The 23,376-nt window shown below is 36.9% G+C and overlaps 1 protein-coding gene across 1 annotated transcript in view; it reads left to right on the top strand.

Annotated features, from left to right (window-relative positions):
• The window catches only part of SPOCK3 (SPARC (osteonectin), cwcv and kazal like domains proteoglycan 3), a 156,711-nt gene that overhangs the window by 56,536 nt on the left and 76,799 nt on the right, over positions 1 to 23,376 (top strand). Inside the window, exons 3-4 of the mRNA XM_085222043.1 lie at positions 1,059 to 1,104; positions 15,108 to 15,222. Of these exons, the coding sequence (XP_085078169.1) occupies positions 1,059 to 1,104; positions 15,108 to 15,222 (161 nt within the window). The remainder of the gene's footprint in view (positions 1 to 1,058; positions 1,105 to 15,107; positions 15,223 to 23,376) is intronic.

Genomic DNA, 23,376 nt, shown 5'->3' with positions numbered 1-23,376 from the left:
TATTTGCGGTATTTATTTACATAGTAATTAAAAAGGCATTTATCATTGTTAATCTATGCAGCATTGAGTAAAGGAATGCACAAGTATGCATTTATAACTTTGATTCTACTCTGTACTTCCAGATTCTGCTCATTTATCTCTTTGCGTTTCAAAGGAATTTTCCCATAAAAACAGTTTTTACTAATAAAACATAATCAGTGAAAGACAGCTTAGGATGCAACCACTTTTTTTCCCTCTTTGAAGTAAAATTATTGTCCCACTAAAAACCAAAGAGCTTTTTGTTCTTGTAAATGTACTTGCTGTTTGATCATTCTTTTAGCTGTGATTATGTGGTTTTGACAACTGTGTGAGCTCACATTTTCTCAGTAGTTCTAATTTTTGTAAACTGAGGTTTCTTGGTGATCTTTCAGCCAGTTGGATAGGACTCCTGGATAAAACACTAAGTGATCATGGTAGTTAGTGAAGCCAAATTTATTCATAAATTCAAATGAGTACAGTCTCACGTAATTAGAAGGATATTTGATGTTTAGGAAAATGATTTGTAGAAAATCGAGTTAATTAGAATTATTTAATGGCAGATTTTACAGTTGAAAATTGTAAAACAGAATATCTTTCTAAAATTCATTTATGATTGTTTAGAATTTCATTATATTCAATTAATAGCGATGTTGGAGCTTTGGGTTTGAAAAATTAATGATGTAATTAAGATTTCAATATCTCAGAGTACAATAAAGCTACTGTAATATTTTATAAGCAGAACTAGAAACATATCCTATATAAGTGCTTTGAGAAATAACTATTTTCAGTGTTAGCAAGTAGTGTTTGTGTAACTTTTTACCTGATGAGTGCAAATGACCTCTGAAAAACACTGTTTTATTCTATGTGTGTAATTTGTCCCATTATGATGACTGTAATCTTTTTCTCATTTGTTTTCACTGCTTGCCTTTTCTAGGAAGTAGAGGTTGGTATATATCTTGTCTTTTATGATCAAATGACTTTTGGATGTACATACTGATTTATTATATTTTACTAAATGTAGGTTGTTTCTCCTTCTCCAGGATGATTATTTTCGCACATGGAGTCCGGGTAAACCATTTGATCAAGGTAAGATTCTGCTACTATTTTATGTTTTTTTTGGATGGTTTAAGATTAAAATACTTACAAATGTGTTCCTGTTTTAGAATAACTCTGCAACTGTGAGTTTGTTATCTTCTCACTCTTCAAATGACTGTTATGAAAAGGGACCAGAAGTTGATTTGTAACCTAATTGTTTTACATCTATGACTTTTGCAAGCTTTTATTGATTAGAGGCTGAAAGAGGGCAGTAGCAGACTAGCTTAAAGTTTCTCTTATCTAAACAAGTTAATGGGATTTGGGTCTTGTTTTGTTTTACGCATATACTTAAAACCAGCCACCCCTCTTCTGATGGAGGCCTTCTGAGGTGCAAGAACATGCTGCTGGCTCGTGTTCAGTTTTTCATCCACCAGGTCCTTCTCTGCAGGGCTGCTGTCAAGGAGTTCTTTTCCTAGTCTGTATATGTGTTTGGGATAACTCTGACCCAAGTGCAAAACCCTGCAGTTTGCTATGTTGAACCTCATTAGGTTCACGCAAGCCCACCGTTTGAGCTTGTTGAGGTCCCTCTGGATGGCATCCCTTCCTTCTTACATGTCAGCTGCACCAGTTAGCTTGGTGTCACTGGCAGAATTGCTTAGGGTGCACTTGAGTCCATCATCAGTGTCATTGATGAAGATGTTGAAGAGCACTGCTCCCAAGACAGACCCCTGTGGGACACCACTCATCACTGGCCTCCATCTGGACATAGTGCCATTCACCACAACCCTCTGTCTACAGCCTTCCAACCAATTCCTTATCCACTGAATAGTCCACCCCTCAGATCTGTACCTCTCCAATTTGGAGATAAGGATGTGGTGGGAGACCATGTAAAGTGCCTTGCACAAGTCCAGGTAGATGACATCAGTTGCCTTCCCTTTGTCCACTGATTTCATCACTTTACCATAGAAGTCCACCAGACTGGTCAGGCATGACCTTCCCTTGGTAAAACCATGCTGGCTGTCTGAGATCACCCGTGGTGAGGCTCCCCAGCCTGTAGTTATCTGGATCCTCCTTTCTTGTCAATGGGAGTGATGTTACCTTTTTTTTTCTTTTTTTTTTTTTTTTGTCCCAGGAACTTCACCCAACAGCTATGACTTTTCAAATACAATGGAGAGCAGCTCAGCAACCACATCGGCCAGCTCCTTTAGGACCCTGGGATGATGTATGTCATCCAGACCCATAGACTTGTATACACTCAGTCTCATGAGGCAGTCTTGGACTTGCTCTGCCCTTACAGCAGAGGGGATTTACTCCCCCAGTTCCGACCTACAGGCCTAGGGATGTGAGGTTCAGGGACATGAGACATATATGAGAATCCTGGCTGCTAGTGAAGACTGAGGCAAAAAAACTCATTTAGTACCTCAGCCTTCTCCATATCTGTCGTAGCCAGTTCTCCCTTCTCATTTACCAAAGGAGGTACGCTCTCTGCCTCTTCTGCCCAACGTACCTATAGAATCCCTTCTTGTTGTTTTTAACATCCCTAGCCAAGTTCAGTTCCATCTTCACCTTGGCTTTCCTAATCCTCTCTCTGCAAGTCTGGAAAGCATCCCTGTATTCTCCCCAGGTGGCATGCCCTTGTTCCCATAGCCAGTACAACTCTTTCTTTTCCCTCAGCCTGACGCAGATCTTTGCCAAGCCATACTGGTTTCCTGCCTCCCCTGCCTGCTTTCTTATTCAGAGGAACAGAGTGCTCTCAAAAAGGCATCTATAAAGAGTGGCCAACGTTCTCCCTCTCCTTTGTCTCTAAGGACAGCTTCCCAGGAGATTTCATCCAGCAATTCCTTCAGCACACTAAAGTTCACTCTCCCAAAGTTCAGGGTCCTGACCCCACTCTTTCCCAGGCCCACGTTCCCTGAGATCACAAACTCAGCGAGGGCATAGTTGATGTAGCCTAGGCTGCCTCCAATCTTAATGCCTTTAATGATCTCCTCTGCATTAGTGAGTACTAGATCCAGCAGCACTTCACCTCTGGTCAGTCTATCCAGTACTTGAACCAGAAAGTTACCATCCATGGACTCAGTAATCTCCTGGATTTATTGCAACTTGCTACGTGGTTTTCCCAGTAGGTATCTGGGTGGTTTAAATCTCCCCATCAGGACAAGTACCTGGAAGTGGGATCCATCCTGCAGCTGAAGGAAGAAGGCCTTGTCAGCAAGCTCACCTTGATCAGGTGCCCTTTATTAGTCCTATCCCTAATTCTAACCCACAGGCTCTCTACCTGCTCCTCACCATTTTTCACGGGGAGCTCCTCACATTCTATCCACTCTTGTAACACAAAGGGCAACTCCCCCACCTTTCTTACCTAGCCTATCCTTTCTAAAAAGGCAGTATCCCTCTACAGTGGTATTCCAGTTACAGGAGTAGTCATACCATGCTTCCATGATAGTAATTTTCCAAGCACGTCGTGGTGTCCAACTCATCCTGCTTATTTCCCATGCTGCATACATTAGTGTAAAGACACTTCAGCTGGGCTTTCTGACATGCCGCCTCCCTCAAACCCCTGGGAGGAGCCTGAGATTTTCCCCTGCTGCTTCCTAGAGGAACAAGAGAAGATTTCAGATGAGGGGTTGGCAACATTACTTCCTCTGAGGAGTCTCTGCAAGATCCCACAGGACAGTTGAGAGGTTTTTCCCTGTAATCTCCTGGTATGACAGCAATCCTAAGCCCTCCTCTGGCCATCTTGACTCTCTTCCCCTGTTGGATCTACTTTCTCAACTCTAGTGAGCCTCATTGTATCCCTTTCCCCCTTCCTATCTTGTTTAAAGCTCTTTCAATGTGCGCTGTTAGCTCTTAGAACTAGGATCTGTTTCTCTCTTAGAGACAAATGATGCCTGTCTGCAGCCATTAGACCAGTGCCAATAAATTGTCCTGTGATCAAAAACCCAAAGTTCCTGTGGTGGTACCAGCCTCTCAGCCACTTCTTCATTACCTGGATTTTCCTAGCCTGCTCTGTGTCCCTTTAAAACCAAGAAGCCAACAGTAAAATCAAAACAACTGAAAAACTTTGAAGCCTTTCTAAAATGAGAAGAACTACAGCTATGATATGTAATAGCAGGTATTGTAAAGAAATGGCATAGTAACAAACTGTAAGTACTCTTCATCCATGTTTAATTAAATTCTAGTACAAGTGGTCGTAGCATTGCCCAGTAGCTAACTACCTTAGTAAGGAAATGAAGCCCAAAGCTGGCTTTCCACAAGGTGACTTAAAAAAGGAAGTTAAATTTTGACTGTATGAGAACAAGAGAGAATGTTATTACTGGACAGACTTTGCTTGTCAGATTCTAATTGGATGGCAGTACTCTTCTGTTGAGATTGTCTTAGCTAGTGCCAATATGGTGTGGAAAAATAAAACCCTGAAAATGTATTGTTTGACTTGTTGAATAGTTTTGATCTTTTATTGGCATTTTTCAATTTTTTTTTTTTTTTTTACTTGTTTGATAAATTATGACCATGTCTCTTACAGTAGGACTTCCCACCAGGTTTGTCACTTTGAATTTGTCACTTCAATTCAGGTTTACTATTTGAATATAGCAGGCTTGTTTTGACGGCCTGTGTGGGAGAGGTAAGAGAGGAAGGGAGGACAGGTTTGTGTTATTTATCACTGCTTTCTGAATTGTGGTGATTTTTGTCTGGATTGGTGGAAATTTATAAGTTTTTAGTTCAGATCTGTGGCAGACAGATAGTGCTGATTTCACAAACTGTAGTTCTCTCTTCACTGTATGCTAATACATTAGGAAGGTTCTTGATTTTGGTCCTCCGACTCCTCAAAGAAAGATTTGCTTTCTCTTGATCAATGACTCCTTTTCATTGAAGGACATTCATCTCAGAAGCAGGCTTTTCACTTCACTAGAAAGTACCTTTGGGCTTTTTTCTTCTTCTTTGGCTTTTGACAGGGAGGTGTGGTGTGTGGATTTGCTTTTTGTGTAAGAACAGTAATAAATAATACTTTGATTAATGATTTAATGGTAGCAGTGCCATTGATCAGAAGACACTGAGTAGAATGCACTGTAAATTTTGCTAGTGATTTATTTAGTTATCACATACCTACTATTTTTTTTTCTAACTGGCTGTTGGTTTTGCTGAAAATGTTGAAGATGGAAGCTTCTACATGCTCAGGTTGTTATGTTACTCTGAGTTCTTTGGGAATCCTGATGCTAACATTTGTAGAATACTTGCCTGAATTTAGCAACAGGCCAACTAAGAAGACATGTTAAGGTTATTTTCTATACTTTGTTAGCAAAATGCACTGTATATTGGGTGGTGAATATTTCAAAAGCATGGCTACAGATTTCAGATTTCTGTTTTCATAAACTTGTTAACTGAAAATTAACACTGAAGAACAAAATGCAAGTGCTGATTTATTCTTTTATCTACATTTTACTACCTGATTTACAACTGAATAATAAGCAGTGCTAGCTGGGCACTGTTTTTAATAATAATAGGTATGCCAAAATTCTGATATATAAGCAGTTTTGTCTTAATTTTTCAATCTTTTGCAAAAAGATTATCAGGTATTTTTACCTGCCAGCGCAGACCTTTTCAGTTTTAATAACATAATAGTTCTCCTACAATTTTTGTCAGTGAATTAACCTCAGCAGGAAACACTTAGCCTGAATTTAGCAATTATGCTGAACTGAGCTATATGTTAAAAGATCTGCAGTTTCTAACAGTTTCCTATACTCTGTCACACAGATATTCTTTATGAACAGTGGCTTGTGTGGTGGTGGTGGTTGGTTTTGGTTATGAGAGTGCATAAATGACATCGTGCCCTTGAGTAGAACTGGGAATAGTACTGAAAGATAGAAGGTTTCCCAGTCAATATCTTGTTCTCCATGTTGTCAGAATTCGCTTCCCTGTACTTTTGGAAGCGATTTTTGGAAACACAGCAAAACACAGAAAACAAAATATACAGTTACTATATACATGTTCGCACATCTGAAGCTCTCTCTCTTTAGATGAGAAAAATGACTGTGTGGTGTTTTGTGGGAAGAGCCATTCGTACTTTGTAAGTGAGGGAACCTAAGGAATCAGTGGCTTAGGAGTGAATGTAATGTTTATGGCTAAAGAAATCATGTCTCTTAGGATTCCCTGTGTTTGCCAATAAAAGAAATACGACAGTGATTCTCAGCACATTTCTTAGACTTGTATCATGAGACAGGGAGACCGTCATAATGAGAAGTTTTTGTAGTCTACCAGCACTCGCTTCTTCCTAAGTATTATTCCAGGACTGCGCTGTAAACAAGACTCCACTTGTCTAAAGTTTAAAGTTGACAAAGTTTGAAGTCAAATAAGATCTAACTATAAATTCTGTTTTTCACCTCAAGAACCAGGCATGTAGATGGGATTTTTCCATCTTTTGAATGAGACATCATGAGTGCCTGGCTGCGGAGTTGTGTGCTCTGCTGGGGCAGGTTGCAGGCCCTGCAGTTCATGGGGCAAAATCTTCACAAAGGGCTTCCCCTTGATTCTCTTACAGCTGTGCAACTCTCCATCTTTCTGCTACTCTCCATCAAGTGAGAGTATTCCATGAGAAAAGTATTCTCCCAAGTGAAAGCATGAAACTCCTGAGTGCAGAAACATTTTTTTTTTTCAAATGTAAACTTACAGTAAGAGACTGGAATTGCAATAAAAAACTACGTTGAGACAGGAGCAGTAACAATTTCACTAAAAGTCTGCTGCATCACAGTTTGAAATAGTAATGATAGAGATAGATGATACAGGCAGTGTGTCAACATGTTATGGGCAGACAGGTTTTCTGAGGTTAGAAATAGTTTCCTAATCTTCTCCATTGGCTTTTGCTTCTTTTCATTGTATTGTGTCAGTATCTGACTTTTCAGAAGCTTGCTATAAGTCTGTGAAAGCATTGAATAAGCAGGTCTTCTTGAAATTGAAGCTCTGAACTCCAACTCTGCTTTCTATTTTCTGTGGGGAAAAAAAAATGAATTATAGGAACTACTGGTGCTTCTACAGATTTTTTTTTTATTATTATTTTTTGATGCCTTAAGTTTTAGCAGTTTTACACAACGAAATTACAAGTCGAATTTAGTAATTGAAAAACCTAGTCATGAAGAAGTATGAATACTTTCAAACTGCATAAAGCCCTGCTGCCCATATGTAATAGGGGCAGTGGTGGAATATTCAGCTTTCTATGCGTGTTTTCAAATTGTTGCCGGTTATTTTTAAAAGACGTTTGATCTGTTTTCTCTCAACCCCACCCTTGTCTTTCAGGCTTTGGTGTAAGTTTTTGGTACTCATGTGCCTCCTTGTCAGTGTCACCACTCATCATACAAATGTCTTCTCATTAATCACTTGCTGTGTTCTATGTCTGTGTTCTTATCCAAAGCAACAGTATACTGGGATCCTTTGCAAATGATATTCAGCCAACATTCATTAATTTGGTAGCAGTATATTTTTTTAGGAAATAGTACTTTTCGTACATACACTCATAGGTGCTCTGAAAGTAATGCCTCTGTCAGACTGCCCTTCTGCTGCAGCCTGTCACACAGCAACAAAATGGGATGAAATGCTGGTGGGACGGTTCAGCCTCTACTGCCATAACATCATCATCTGCCTCTGGTGTCGTGCACCAACATGATAACGTAAGAGGCATCACACTTGGAAAAGCCATCCTAAGCTTTTCTGATATTCTCCTAGACTTCTGGTGTATGGATAATATGTCTCCACGGTTTTTTGCAAAACACATCCTTAATCTGAGCCCAAGTTTCAGTGTTAGTATGTTATGATGTTGAAAAGGATGTAGTTAAAGGAATCAGTACAGGTCTGCATATGATAATGAAATGGCTGCCTTAATGGTGTTGGGATTTATTCCTTTATAGTTCGGTATATATTGAAAGGCATTCATATGTTAATCTGATTTAAGATGTCAGAATTGTTCAAATAGACAGATCTGTGTAATTTTATGGATATTAATAACTGATTATTGGAAGTATCCAAGCATTCCAGGGCCTCTTGCTCTGAAAATGTGCACTGATATTCAATTTGTGTTGCTGCAAAGTCTTAAATTACCATAAAAGATGGGAGAAATATTATTAGCTGAATTTCAATCCACCAGCACCTGTCCTTAAAACATTATTTGACACTTATTCAAAGAGTACTTGTTCCCACTGAACTCTTTTGGTTATATACATATGCATGTAGATGTATTTAAGTAAATGTTTCAATTCTGTATCTCCTATTTAAATAAGTATTTGCATGAGTATAAAAATGTAACACTGGTTTAGAAAATAATATGGAACAGGTATTATCTTTGAAAAAAATTGAAGTATTTTATTAATCACATTGAGTTGCTCCTAAAAGGTGCATTTTATCCTTACTGTTATTTTAGAAACAAGAGGTTAGTATGATTTGTGTTCTTTGGACTATTTGAAGTTGAATATTTTTAGTAGCTTTACCGTATGTTTTATCAAAATAAATAAACCGTATTTTCTTCATATTCTACCCTTACGTCAGATAAAAATATAACATACTGTATAGTACATTTCATTTTTAGACTGCAGATATAAGTAGCTTAGAGGCTGTGGTTATTGAGTAAAGTTTCATACTCAAAAACACTGGTGTATATATCTTTTTTTTTAAGTGCAGAGGATGTTTTCCTTTGCTCAGCAGAAGTATTTGGTGGGAACAGTGGAGAATTTTCATGTAACGGAGGAAACCTGAAATGACATTTCCATGGAGGATGAACACCCTGAAGATTGTTTGCAACAACCATAACATTTCTTACAGACCATTTCACTGAATAATTTTTGGCTTTTATCAGATTAGTTTATATTGTTTATCTATTTACAGCAGAAGTATTGTGTATACAATAGTACAGCAGAAAGAGATTTTGAAGCAATTTCCACCATGTATTTTTGGTTGTCTTTACCTTTTAGCTATTTCATCTACCTAGTTTTGTAGCAATTTGGGTAACCAAGGATATGCAAATACATGCACATACATCTGTGTAATTTGTGAATACATTTCCGTACAGTGAATTGAAACCATTTAGAATCTTGTTCAATAAAATTGTTTGATTTAGCTCATTTGCAAGCCCTGGGAAATCATGAGGGATTTTAATGGAGATCTATTAGTTGAATACTGTGACAACAATTATGTTGATCTAACTTTGTTATATTTGCTACAAAAACTGAAACATCAGCGTGTGTAGCAAAGTTACTGATATTTTAAAACTAGAAATATATATCCATAACTTTCAAGACAAATTGTCATACTCTCAATTAAGTTATATCACATATCTACTTTTGTCTTAATAATAGATGAGCACAAAATATTTTTAACAGTTTCTCAGTCCTCTGGTTTTTTGGTGTGGTTTTTTTTTTTGTTTGTTTGTTTTTGTTTTTGTTTTAATTCATAATGTTCTCCTGAAAAGGCAGTGTTCCTTTATATGAGCCATCATTTCAGTCTGGTGAACAGTACCCAATTTCAGATGTCCCTGCCTATAACAAGGGAGTTAGAACTAGATGATCTTAAAGGTCCCTTTTGACTCAAACCATTAGATGATTGAATGGAGTCTGAATTCTTAATTAGCTGTTTTAAGAAAGGCTATGTGACAGCTTTTTAGTACCTAACTTGTAGTGAAATCTTGCCTTCGATAGCAGTGCCAACTTAGTCCTGTTTTCCTGCCACCCTGCTTTATGTCCTGATGCAAAGTCCATAGTGCCAGCAAATCCTGAATAATCATAAAACAAATTTTAAAAGTGTATGATTTAAATTTCATTTTAACACAGCTAGATCATGCATTCAGGTAACCATTCAGACCCATAAAATGGTTATGTGGAAGTGAAAATGTGACAGAAGGCTTCACTGACTTGCTAGAGGCAGAGAGCAGGACTTTTAAACGGGCAGTATACTGAGAAAATGGTATAGGGAACTGGTTGATTTTTATTTTGCAAACCTGCATAACTTTTAGTCTGGTATGTCTCTTCTGAGGAAGATTTGTCTTTAAAGCCTTTCTTCAGAAAGAGATGCTTCAGAGCATCTCAATTCTCAGTGCTAAACTGAGCTTAGTGGTATAGAATGCCAGAAACAGTAGTGCACCTGAGCATACTCCTGATGAAAGGCTTTACACAGTTGAGCCTGTTAAATTAGGTTGGAGTTTTCCTGAGCACTCTAACGAGAAGATGCTTCTTGAGTGGATGCAACCGTCATACGCGCAGCCACCTACTTATTGAATCATTTGTTCATGAGCTGAAACTTCTAAGCTATTTGTAACCTTCAGAGGTTCTAATCTAAGCTCCTAATTACTTAACCACCAACAGAAACACCTTCTCTCTATTCTTCTTACTGAAGTTGTAGATTCATTGGATCAGATGGAAAAAAATATATAGGAAGATTCTTTGCATTGAAGGTTCAGCTATAGCTACCCATTCTGCTTTTCATGTTATCTAATGTACGATGCTCAATGCAATCCCAGGAAGAAGAAACAAAAATTCAAGGTTCTTCTTTCCAGAACATTCCTATCGAGTTACTGAGGAAGACTGTTTCTTATTATTTTCTTATGTTTACTTGTGAATCTCAGACTGGTAGCTGTGCAGTGGTTCCTTTTCACATGGAGACATGTTTACTCTTAGGTATATTGCATATCAAGACTGGGATCTCTCTTGGAGTGTGGCTGCACAGGTAGGCGTCCAGATGGGTCTTGAACACATCTGCAGAGAAGGAGAATCCACAACCTCTGGGCAGCCTGTTCCATTGCTCTATCACCCTCATCACGAAGAAGTTATTTCACGTATTGGTGCAGAACTTCCTATGCTCTGATTTATGTCTGTTTCCCCTTGTCCTGTCCCCACAGACCACCACTTCTACCTGAAGTAAAAGCATTGATTAGGTTTCTTCAAGAATTAGATAGTTTATCAAAGCAGGTAATATGAATAACTCAGTTTGGGTGTTTGTTTGCCTAGGGTTGTAGCTTAGACATGTGACTAATTATTGGTGTTCTAGTTGATTTACAGTTTTCTCCCCTACCTCTTAAAGTAGAGGAATTAAACCACTCAATGGATGCTCAAAGCATGTCTTAGGTTTTGGCAAGTGTAGTTGATCAGAAAGCGCAGGGTGTTTTTCTACGCGTCAGAAATGAATCTTGAACTTTAGAGGGGGAAAATAGAATTCAAATGTGAAAACTCTGCCCTTTAACTTGTCTTCCCTATTTGTTTTTGCTGGGTATGGAAAGCTCCGTATGTCTGATTGCAAAATATTGGTCCTTCACTGTGATTTCTACCACAGAGCTTCTGTCAAGAGGATTACTGTGTTGTCTTGCTTTCACTCGATTTTCTTTTGTGTTCCCAGTAAAAATGATCTGGCTAATGTCAGTTTCTGGCAGTGCTAGCTGTAAATTGACTTAAAGAAGAGATTATGAGAAGCTTTCCTGCATTGCTGTTCCAAATCTGAATGATAAATAAATAGATCCATTAGTAATAATTGAATCAATTTTTATGAGTATTAATTGCTTCCTCAGGATGTGAGGATAACAAATCCGTATCCGTCTGTAAAAAGTCACCAAGCGAGCCTAATTCCATTTCAAATATGCAAATTATTTTTAATTAATAATGCAAGTTCTTAGAGAAAGATTAGATGGTACAAATCATTTTTTTTTTTACTTAATAATTCTTTTAGTAACTCCGATATCCATTTTTCTACTTACTGAAATTTAAGTAAGACTGCATTTAGTGTTACTTTAAGGAAATACGTGTTAAATAACATCATAGAATGGTTTGGAAGGGCACTTTAAAATCATCTAATTCCAACCCTCCTGCTGTAGGCAGAGACCAGGTTGCTCACAGCCCCATCAGCCTGGCCTAAATAACACATGGCGAGCACTTTTATTTTCCTGTATATTATGAGCTAAATAGAGTTGGGTATTATCAAGTTAACAAAGCTAAGGTCAGGCCTGTGTCTTTAGAAGTTGGTTGAATCTGACTTCTTTGGAAGTCAGCTGATACATTATAGGCACTGAGAAATGACTTCTTGTGGGCTGGTTTCCAGTATGAAAGTATCTGGTTTGTAGGTGTCTGTTGTAGCAGAAAATGATAGCGGTGTGATTTGTTGCCAATGAAAGACTACGTGCTCAGAATGGGAGTAATGCAGGCATTTTTGATCAGTGTTTACCAGAAGGTACAGTGAAGAATTAGACTCAATTCTGCATCTTTCCTGAGTTAGCTTGTCTGAGTTATAGACTTACATTGTATCAATAATACTTTCCCTGGAAACAGGAGTCAGTCAGATATGTCTTTGAGGTGTAAGGAGAGTCTAGTTCCTGCAGAGCATGAAAAGCTTCAGACTGGAATGGGAGGGGAGAAGAGGGAGGGAGGGAAAGACTTTCACTGTTTTATTTATGCAACTACTTGAGGTGTGTGACGGAGTTTCAAAGGTAAAAAGTCATGAAGAAACATTAGAAAAATATGAGGGCTGAAAGCAATGCCTGTGATTTTATGTTGGCCCACGACACCTGAGCTGGATGTCGGTGCTATGGCCGTAGGGGCTGAAGCTCCCCACCAGTGTTTCGTTTGTTTTGTTGCTGTGAGACGGATGGCAGCGCAGGGGCAGTCTGACAAAACGATGTTTGATGTGGAAGCGTGTATGAAGCAAAGCTGTGTCATTGAATTCCTCCCCATGGGGAAGAAAAAGGAGCACGTTGGCATTCATCGACACTTGCTGAAAGTTTACAGAGACCAAATGTTATTTTCAGCAGCATTAATTTCTGAGCAACCTATGTATGTAGAAATGTATTTCTGTTCAAAATGGAATGATGTATAAAAATACACACAAGGAGAAAAATAGTTAAGGAAAAAAGATTTAAACATCTTAATTACGTATTCTTCAAAATAAAGTATTAATTTATTCTCTGGTTATGTGTCTGATATAATCTGATATTTGTATGTGTACATATGTATTTCCATAGATTGTAAGAAGACACTTGTTTGAAAGGACCTGAAGGTGAACAACTTTAATTTGAAATTATCTACATTTTACAAATGCAGAATATATATATAGAATGTGTTTCCATGTCCCTGCCAATTGTTGGTAATAGTCTAGAAGTGAATTTGTTTTTAGGGGGTGTGTTACTAGACCATCTAGACAGCTTCTTGTAATGGAAGTGCTTTCAAAATGTAGCTGTAATGTATTTCTGTTTCCTACATATATTTAACCACATTGGTTGATTTACCAACAAAAAAAATAGCTCTTTCCCTGCAACTGTCACTGGTGTGAAAGCATGAAAGACATTTGGAAACCTTTGTTTTTATTTTTCAACAAAATTCTAATTACAGTGGGCTATTACTGGATGTGTATGCCAAGAGAAGCACAACAAAAAATTGAGGTTCCTAGCCATCAGGAAAAAGAATTAAATGCAAAGATGCCCAAGCCTATGCACATATAAAGACACAAAATTGCCCAGAGAATGAGTTTATCAGATTTACTCTCATAGTTAGCAGTCTTTTACAAGATCGTAATAAAATCACGTTCTGCAAACACAAAATAGAATTCAGATATAGCATTCTAATTTGAGTCCTGTTTACTTGACACAGATTAGGTTTTGAAGTTCCGCTGTCCAGATTTACAACTCTTTACTTGAAACTTCAAAGATGAAATTAGGGTCAATGCATGAACTATCTGGACTTGAATCTGGTTTTCTGAGTCATCTGGAATAGGTTGCAAATGTTACAGTAATTGATAATCACTTTTGCTGATGATTTTTGCTTTTGTTGCCTGGATTTCTAGGATGCTCATGTTCTCTCACACAATTTAATAACAGCCAATGAAATTATCATTTGCTGACAGTGATATGTATGTTTTATTACTAGTTTGAAAGGTACTAATTTAAGAAACCAGGATTATTCACTGGGAACAACAGGTTGGAAGCCAAGAAAAATGGCTGAGATCTTGCACCCCTCCTGATGTGAAACAATGTGTACTAATGTCATTTTGAGATTAGTTTCATCAAACACACTGAACATCAAAAATGAAGAAATCTTTCTAGAATGAGACGAATGGGAAGAGGGAACCAGCCTTCTAATGCTGTTTTTTACTGATGCCCAGTGTGGCTTTGGGCTCATTGCTCATTCCCCATCTGTACAATGGGAACATTGCACGTTTTATAAGCAGTATGATTGCTGTATGAGAATTATTGTCAGCTCATTGAAAATGATGTATGTCCATGCGCGTGACAATTAATAAACAATAAGGATCTACTGAGGGTAATTAATGCAAGAGTGTGATGTTGCTAGGTACATGATACTCATTTCACAGTCACAACGGCATACAAAGGATTGAGTACCTTTTTTTTCTACCATTCTGATGTACAGCTTTTACAAAGACTTCGTATGTGGGAGACATGGCAGCCAACATCTGAATGATGTTCGTTCTCCTGATAAGTGTTATTTGCCTGTTTTCTTTTTAAGTTGCTTTTTGGCATATCGGTTCGTAGTGTTTTCAGATACATTACACATTCAGAGCTTTAAAAATCGCAAACCTGATTCTGTTCAGAAGTGACATCGCTGAAATGGAGAACTGTTGGCAGCAGAATCCAGTTGAAAAGTGTTTCCTTTTCAAAGTTAGGGCTTTGAATGACTTAATGGTTACGCAGGAGTCCTAAGTCTTCAACAATTTATAATATCAGGAGTGTTTTAATTGCAGTTGCCTTCATTACAAATGCTGACCAGGAGAGAGTTGGATGGGGTACTTCGTGTTTTTGTAAATAAGTAACAGTGGTAACATGTGAAAAAATACATGAATGCACGTGTTTTGTGAAGATCCGTTTTCCTTGGTAAGGAACTTTATACAACTTTCTTTCACCTTATTATTGAATGTCCTGCATTTTATGCTGATGGAAATCAGAACCTTTCCTTTCGGTGAGCTGTAAAAACAAGAAGCCAACCCTCCCCCCATACTTGGTGGGTTTTGTGTGCAGTGTGTTTCTTTTCTTTATTTAAGTGCCTGTTTCTAGATAATCGTTAATAATTTTCTAAAATTGTTTTTAGCTTTAGATCCGGCTAAAGACCCATGTTTAAAGATGAAATGTAGTCGTCATAAGGTCTGTGTTGCACAGGATCAACAAACTGCTGTTTGCATTAGTCACCGAAGGCTCACACACAGGTAAATACTTTAAAAGTTAATCCTATAGACTTTTTCACTAATGTTCACGACTGACTGTAAACCATAAGTATACTGTAATTAGTTATGTAGCAACATATAAGCAGCGGATTTTAGAAGTAATTATGCATGCATAATTTGGTTAGACTGTTTAATATTTGATTTTTTTAATGGCTGTTAAGCTGGAGGGTGTACATATTTAAAAAACACAAGCTGATGATCAGCTCCATTTAAGAAAATACCAACCATACTAGTACCAAACCAATCTAATGATTGTGATAATGTCCTGCTGCTATGCATTCATCACTGCTTATATATGAAACAAGAGGTCTTTAAAACTGCATGTTATGTGATGCAACTTTTTTCTTTTAGGGTTCTTTGTATTCCTTTTTATTTATTTTTTTTATTTTTACTTTTCTTGCATTGGATTAATTGAATGTAAGGAGCAAACATATGGAAAAGTTATTCAGAATCAGAATGCAGATTATTTTATTTTATTTTATTTTATTTTATTTTATTTTATTTTATTTTATTTTATTTTATTTTATTTTATTTTATTTTTTTTTTTGTAGCAAACAATTCCAGGTCCTCTATTTATGTATGTCTCAGTGTGGCAAAATGTTAATGCACTGTTGTGGCTTTATTTGGGGAAGACAGTATGTAGATAGGGGGCACGATTAGTTGAACTGTGAGATTATTGTCTGCTCAGGAGTTGGAGTCAGATTGAAATTTTGACTTGGAGTTGCTCAATTTGCTGCACTTCACTGTGGGAAACTTAGCATGGTGGAAAGAACAGAGCCCCCCTGAACTTCAGTAACATGATTGAGCTCAGGATTTGATAAAGTTTCTTACTCATTAAACACTGAAAAGGATAAGAAAAACAGTCTTGTGTAATGTAAAAAGATAATTCCAAGCTGTTAGCGAGCCAGTACTGTGTAATGAATGATATAGAGAATGTTCTTGCTAGCATGTAGCTACATTTAAATACATCCATCTGTATCTTTTTAAACAAGCAGAGTAGTACACAGTGAAAGGAGAAGTTTAAACTATCTAGATCTGCAGCTGCAGTTAATTAACAAAAACTTATTTGTAGAGGTTTGCTGTTCATATCAAATAGTCTCAGAGTACAGCTAGTCATTTTGGTTTAATAAAATGTTACGTATTATAATTTGAAAGAAATATTTCAGACAAAGGCAGGTATGTTAATTTCAACTACATGTGAACATTTCGGAGTATGTCAGCATTGATTGTTCAAAATTCCTAGGGCTTTACACACACTGTTGAAAGCAGTGAAAAAATTATATCTTAATTTTATGAATACATGAAGTAGGTAAAGGCCAAAAACCTTTTAGATTAGATGAAACTGTATACGATGGTTGAATTAATAAATATATTGACATCTGCCTTCATACCCATATTATTCCTCCCACAGTTCCTGGCACTCATTTTGGAAGATATCTTAATATCTTAACAGGCAAAGTCTCTGAATATAGTACTAAGTCATAACAGGAAACATAGGCTCTGCAAATGTAGCCTTGTGAGCTAGATTAAGCAATTCACCACCTACTTGTCCTGAGCCAAGATACGGATCCACAGACATAGATATCACTGTTCCCCCAGATTATTAAGCTCAAAGAGAAATCAGTTGCTTTGTGCTTTCTTTCTAATGAGGTTTTCTTCCTGCAGTCTTTGACCTTTATGTGGTATAATAAGATAAGTATATGAACAGCATATTCACAGGCAGTCTTGTCTGCTGGTCTCTCTTTGTCTGTTAACTTCTTTAGCCCAAGGTGATATTCGTTCACTAAAAGCTATAATTTGCATATTGATTTTCATCATACCATCTGTTCTTCCAAGTTCCCAAAGAACTGGTCTATTCAGTTATGTGTCTTGGTAAAATATTAAATGAGAAAACAATATATTATCAGCTATCGCTTTGTTTATCACTTGTATTAATTTCTGATATGTCAGCTGTTTGTGGTTGTTGCTAAGTGGTTAAACATTCACCAAATTTCATCTCAATAATTTTTCTCTTTCACTTCCTTCATCTGTTTGTACTTGTGGTATTCTTCAAAGATTTGGTACTTTCAATAATTTCTGATTTATTTTATTTTTTTTTAATTAAAAAGAAAAAAAAGGCAGTTGGGGACATCTTCTAGAAAATAATTACAACATTTTTAATGGATTGCAGAGAACTCTTCAAAAAAGAATTAGCCAATTGGATGTGCTTGGCTATATTTGTTGTATAGAGTTGTAGATATTCCAGAGATTATTCTTAAGACATCTGCACATGAAAATTTGTTTTAAACATGCAAGCTAATGGAGTGGCAAAGGTTATGTTCAAGAGACAGTCAGTAAAGAGGAGACTGCATAAATGAAAGATTCATAAGCACTTTTGGGCCTGAGATGTGCTGGTATAGCAGAATAGATTATTGTGGAAAGTTATCTAGTTGAAACTCTCTGACTTTCCTATTATTAGAAGCACTGCTTCCAAGCAGCACTTTACCTTGTTAACTTCATGTATTAAAATTTTGTCACTCTTTGAGATAATAGTATAGGCAAAGACATCTGCCGTACCCTTGGGATCCTTGAATTCATCTCATCAGATTCCATGGACTTGTTCACCTTCCACTTCCTTAGGTGGTCTCAAACCTGATCTTCTACAGTGGATAGTTCTTCATTTTTTTCCCCAGTCCCTGCTTTAGCTTACTGCACTGTGGCTAGAGCATTTGCTGGTGAAAACCAAGGCAAAAAAACTTGCTGAGTAGCTCAGCCTTCTCCATGTCCTGACTAGTCAGATCTCCCTTCTGAAGAGGGCTCACCTCCCTGCTCTTCTTTTCATCGCACTGACATTTACTTTTTAGTTTTTCACGTTGCTTTCCACATCCCTGGCCAGATTTATTTCTACTGAGCTTTCACTTTCCTGGCTGCTTGGACAATTTCTCTGTATTCCTCCCAGGCTACCTGTCCTTGCTTCTGCTCTTCACCCAAACCATCTTTTAGGACATGCAGAAACTTACTGTTTCCTCTCCACTCTCTTAGTTGGTGCTAAGTGATTTTTTCAGCGAATATCTGCTGTGACTGAGTTAGTGGTGTTAATCCAGAACCTCTTCAGAAAATGTCTTTTGAAGTCACAAGCTTTGGTACGATCAGGAGATTATCATGGCATTCTGAATTACACTGTTGTGCTGCAAAGTTTGTAGGCTTCAGTTGTCAATGAGATTTTTTTTTTTCAACATTTTTATCAGATTTACCAAATTAAATAGGATGACTACAGCACTGATTTCCACAAGGTGTTTTTAAAAAGAAAAGTTTGTTTCTTGAAGATGCCTAAGATGAGACACTTCTCTTTCTGCAGTACCAGCGTATTCACCTTCTGTGCTGATCCTGTTTAAAATGGCTGAAATATTTTAGGAGTGATATATATATATATGGGGTGTTGAAAGGCTTTTGTCTGGTAGAGAAGGTTGAACATTACCTGCTTGACATGACAGTGCTTTTATTGCTACAATACCTCTGAGGGAATGAGGCAGTCAGGAAAACACTGAGAACCTTGTGCCAGACAAATAAGGCTTACTTTTTTTCTGCTAAACAGTTCTTTTAGATTCCTTGTTATTTGATTATTATAATAGAATATATGCGTATAGTTCTTGCTGCGATGAGTGTTTCATCACACAGTGAGTTTTGAGGGAGCTGTTTTTAAATCAAGTGCCTGTGTTTTACTTTAAAAATTGCTCATCTTTATGCTTTATGTAATTTTCACTTATTTCATTCAAATGAGGGAAGAATAACATATTGTTAAATATTTAATAATCATTTTAATGAAATGCCACGAAAATTAACTACAAGTACTATTCCATATTTTAACTCATTTGTAATTGAATTTTAATTATTCTTAATGACAAATCAAGATGTTAAATATATTATTTATAGTAAGGCTGGCAAAAGAAATGATTTTGCTCATAAACTTAGCAAAAGGGCAAATGTTGGAAGAGAAAATATTTTAAATTAGTGAAATTTTGATCTATAAACTGGAATTGAATAATCTTCTCCACATTGATCGGAAATGTTCTCAAATTGCAGTTCTGACCTTGCCGCTCACAGCAGGATTTTTCTACAGGCTTTCTTGCTCTACTTTCTTGGTTATGTATTTGAAAGTGTTACAGAAGAGCCTCCATATGGGCCTATAGAACTCAGTTTCCTTAAATGTTATGAAGCGTAGATGATGTTGTGTTGAGATGTGATTGCCTTTGTAGGCTTTCAAAAGTAACCACTGCATCTCACTGTCCTTTTCATGGTGATGTGTATTGGTCAAGCCCAGGTTTACTATTCATTCCATGGCAGCAGAGATCGTAGTTTTCCCTCAATTCTGAGTTATTGCATGGAGGTCTTGTTTCCATGAAAGTGGCAAATCCTCTTCTAGTGAGATTCTACAGTACAGCATCATCTGATGCAAAAACTGTATGTACTCTATTGTAAAGATGGAACAGTTTTGGCAAAAAGGTCAAAATATGTTTTGTGTATCATTCATTATGAGAGTAGCTTGAAATATCAAAGCTTTAGAAATTGTTGAGGCGTGATCAGAGTCGTCAGGTGTTTGCTGATAGCATCTAATTCTATTTGCATGTCTGCCAGTCATAGATGTATTGGAAGTGGTATTCTATGCTCTTAGCTGTGAAATATGGGGGGGGAAAAAAAGGGAATATTTCAAAGGGGAAAACATGCAGAGTGTATGTTAATATTATTCATTCAAATACTTCAATGTGAATTACTGGGGGAAGGGATTAGCTGCCTGCCCTAGAATGCATGATAAGCAAATAATTCAAAATCTGGTGTGAAACTGAGTTTTTTTCATTCTTTCTTTGAATTGCTGGGGATTGACATTGACTTCTATCTTTTTGCCTAAGTGATGCTTTACCGTTCCTTCTTACTTTCACACTTATCTTTATTGGTTAAATGATAAGCTTTATGGGAGTGAAAATATAAAATGTCTGCATTAATGAAATGCTCTGGAATGTACCTCATTCAGCTAGAAATCCAGCTTGTAGAATATCAGAATGCAATATTGCCAATACTGTGAATATGGTGATGAAAATTTTGTTGTTACAAGCAGGATATTCATAATGCTAGTATAAATTTGCCTACTCATTCTGGTTTTCAATTACTTCAAGGAGAAATCTTTAAGGAGATTTAATTATTTGAATCTGCTGTAGTGAGAATGGCTGGAAACTGTGAATTAAGCACTGTGACCTTAGGGGAGAAGAAACAAGCTTAAATATTCAACCAGAAGAGGGTTGAGCAGGAAATAAAAAGGAATGAGTCAAAGTAGGAGGGCAGTTATGTGGTAATGGATATTTCAGAATACCTATAGTGGAATATTGTTCTCTATTTACTCAGAGAAACGAGTGGTAAAAATAAATCCTAAAATCTTCATGTACTTGAGGTTGCCCCGTTGAGCAAAGAAAGAGTTTGTAATGATATTGCAACATGTAGGAATGCACTGAGACCTTGGAAAGCTGTTGCCTAACTGGGCTCAGAAGAGCTGAAAAGTTCGTCCAGCAGCACGTGTCATAGCTTTGCTGGTTCTGATAAGTAGTCTATGAACTCCATCTTAGATTTGAAAAAGGCATTTGTAACACTATGTAATTTTCTTCAAGAAAAGGAATCCTATGAATCATAGGCTATTGTACTAAACTAAGCAGTGTATAAGTCAAGTTCTGAGCAAACAAGTTAGCTGCAGGTAAAGAGCAAGACTCTAGCACCTGTGGTCTCAAATTTTACTGAAGTTCTTCTGCTGAAATTCTTTTTTGGTACTGCCTGTCAGAATGTTTAAGCCTAATGAAAGAAAAAAGAGAGGAAATACCCGTTTTCTTCAAACGTTTCTCTGCTTTTATATTTAGTCAATTTACAAGTGAGGTGAATTCACTTGAAACCTAATCATTGCACAGCCCATTCCAAGATTTCACTGCTTAGTACAGGGAAGTGATGACTTGCTCAATAATATTTAGAAATGCAATTTGTGTAGCTTTGGAAATGCAGAGAATTGCAAGGCGGTTTTGATCCAAAAATATGTTTCTAGTAATTGAGTGTCTTTGATGTGTTGGAAACCTGGTGGCTATCTTTGCACTGAGTGATCCTAATAGAATCTGATAAAACAGTATCTTTCTCTTCCTATGTAAGGAATGTACTGTGTAAAATTGACTGGATACATTTAATCTATCAATATTTTTTTTTAATTCTACTTATTACATATAAGAAATCTCTAGAGAAATACTTAGAAATAAGGGCTCTTTCCTTGAGTAGCACATTTATTTATGATTTACTTTCCTCTCTGTTTGCATATTATGCCTTATACTCGTTTACAATTCCTTCTTTGTCTTGTTTTTCCTTTTTTTTTTTCTTTTTTTCTTTTGTTTACTTGCTTCTGTATGGTAGCAGCCTATGTGTATGTCATTTTAATAGAATAGGGAAGGTGTGCATAAGACAACTAGGATTGCCTTATCATAAGGGAATGCAGGTTTTTTTTTTGTGAGTAACAGATAATCAACAAATACTAATGTAGTAATAGATTCTGGTCTTTCAATTTAGGTTGTTTTTAAAGCTTAATTGGTTTATAGTCAAGAGTTCTGGCAATTCACTAGAAATGGATAGGGAGTCATAAGAAGTAAGCATTTTAAAAAAAGGTAAGCCAAAAAAATTATAATTACTCCTCTTGAATTACAGCTCTCCATTAGGCATATTTCAGTGAAATCTGCAGACTGGACCTCTGTAAAATTTGGACCTTGATAGGGGATGAGTGGTATAGAGGGCCTGATGATACAGAATTAATTGTTTCAAAAATTAAGGAGAAATGATGGGTGCTGTTTTGGTCAAACACTTCTCCTAATGTTACATAAGAATTCTAGAAAGGGAGGTTAGCTTTAGGGAGAATTATTCCCTATCCCCAAGCTTTTGGAAAGTATGTATGTAGTGATTAGCAGAAGGTTTCTAATATACCTACCTTTCCACATGCATTCACTATTAATGCCTATTAAAAAACATCACTTTATTAGAGACTCACAGAAGCCAATGGTGTTTAAAAAAAAAAAAATTATCACTAAATCTAATGTACTAAATCAAGGCAGTTGGGACAGTCTGATAGATTCTGTGCTAATGCTTAATCTTATTACAACTTCCTTTAGGCTTTTGATGTAAATGACATTTCCAACTGCAGATTCAGTTCAAGTCCATTATCTTGCCTTGGACTCCTGCCCTCTTATAGTATTTTTGAAGAATATTGAAAACAGGGATGATGAAAATTCAATCTAACTACTTCTTTATGTGAGTTGGATCACCAGAAGTTCATCTTCCCTGGCTGTGTTCGCCTTAATGTTATAACATGAGGAAAATGTTCTTTCTCGACTTAGAAGTGATGAGTGTTGGGCCCTGAAGCATGAGATTGGTTAACCTTTCCCTGTGATGAATGATGTGACAGAAGCCCAGTGTAAATTTCAAGTGCTGCAGAACTGTAACATCGATTCTGTTGCAAAAGTGGAAGTGGAACTTTTGTTTCCACACTATGGAGCTGCGTGGCTGAGAAGATTCTGTCCCAGTCATAAAAAAATGAGCTAGTCCAAGGAGAGATACCCAGTTTGTAAGAAGAATGCACATGCTTACAGACATGCATATGTGCTCAGACATGCATGTGCATGTATACATGCATGTGCATATTAATAAATCTACGCTCACATACACGTTCTTCTCTTTATGCCATGTGCACATATCTCAGGTTTCCAGAGCACCATGCTTGGGATTTGTTTTACGACGAGTCTCATTTTACAGATCTGGAGATAATAGTTGTTCACAAGTGCTAATTTTTAAAGAAAAAGAATTGTTTAAAGGTTAAATTTGGCAGATGAGAATCCATCTTTTTGAAAATACCAGGTGCTCCTGAAGATAAATACACCATGTTTCGTATAACACTTGCAGTATTTGAGTCGCGTGTAATGACACTGGTATTCTTGCAGTAAATATTCTCTCTGGAGATGTTTTCTGTCCCCATCATAAAACTAAAAGTGAATTAAATGGTGAAGAGGATGTTTGTTACATTCAGAGCTGCTCTGAAGAAATAGTAGTTTTTGCTGTTTCATTCATATGTGCTGATGCCTTTGTTAGCCC

The sequence above is a fragment of the Meleagris gallopavo genome, chromosome 4 (genome assembly GCF_905368555.1).
Source record: "Meleagris gallopavo chromosome 4, MGAL_WU_HG_1.1, whole genome shotgun sequence".
In the NCBI taxonomy this organism is placed as follows: Eukaryota; Metazoa; Chordata; class Aves; order Galliformes; family Phasianidae; genus Meleagris; species Meleagris gallopavo.
Note: the sequence above shows the minus strand (reverse complement) of the source record. Positions and strands in the feature narration are given on the sequence as shown.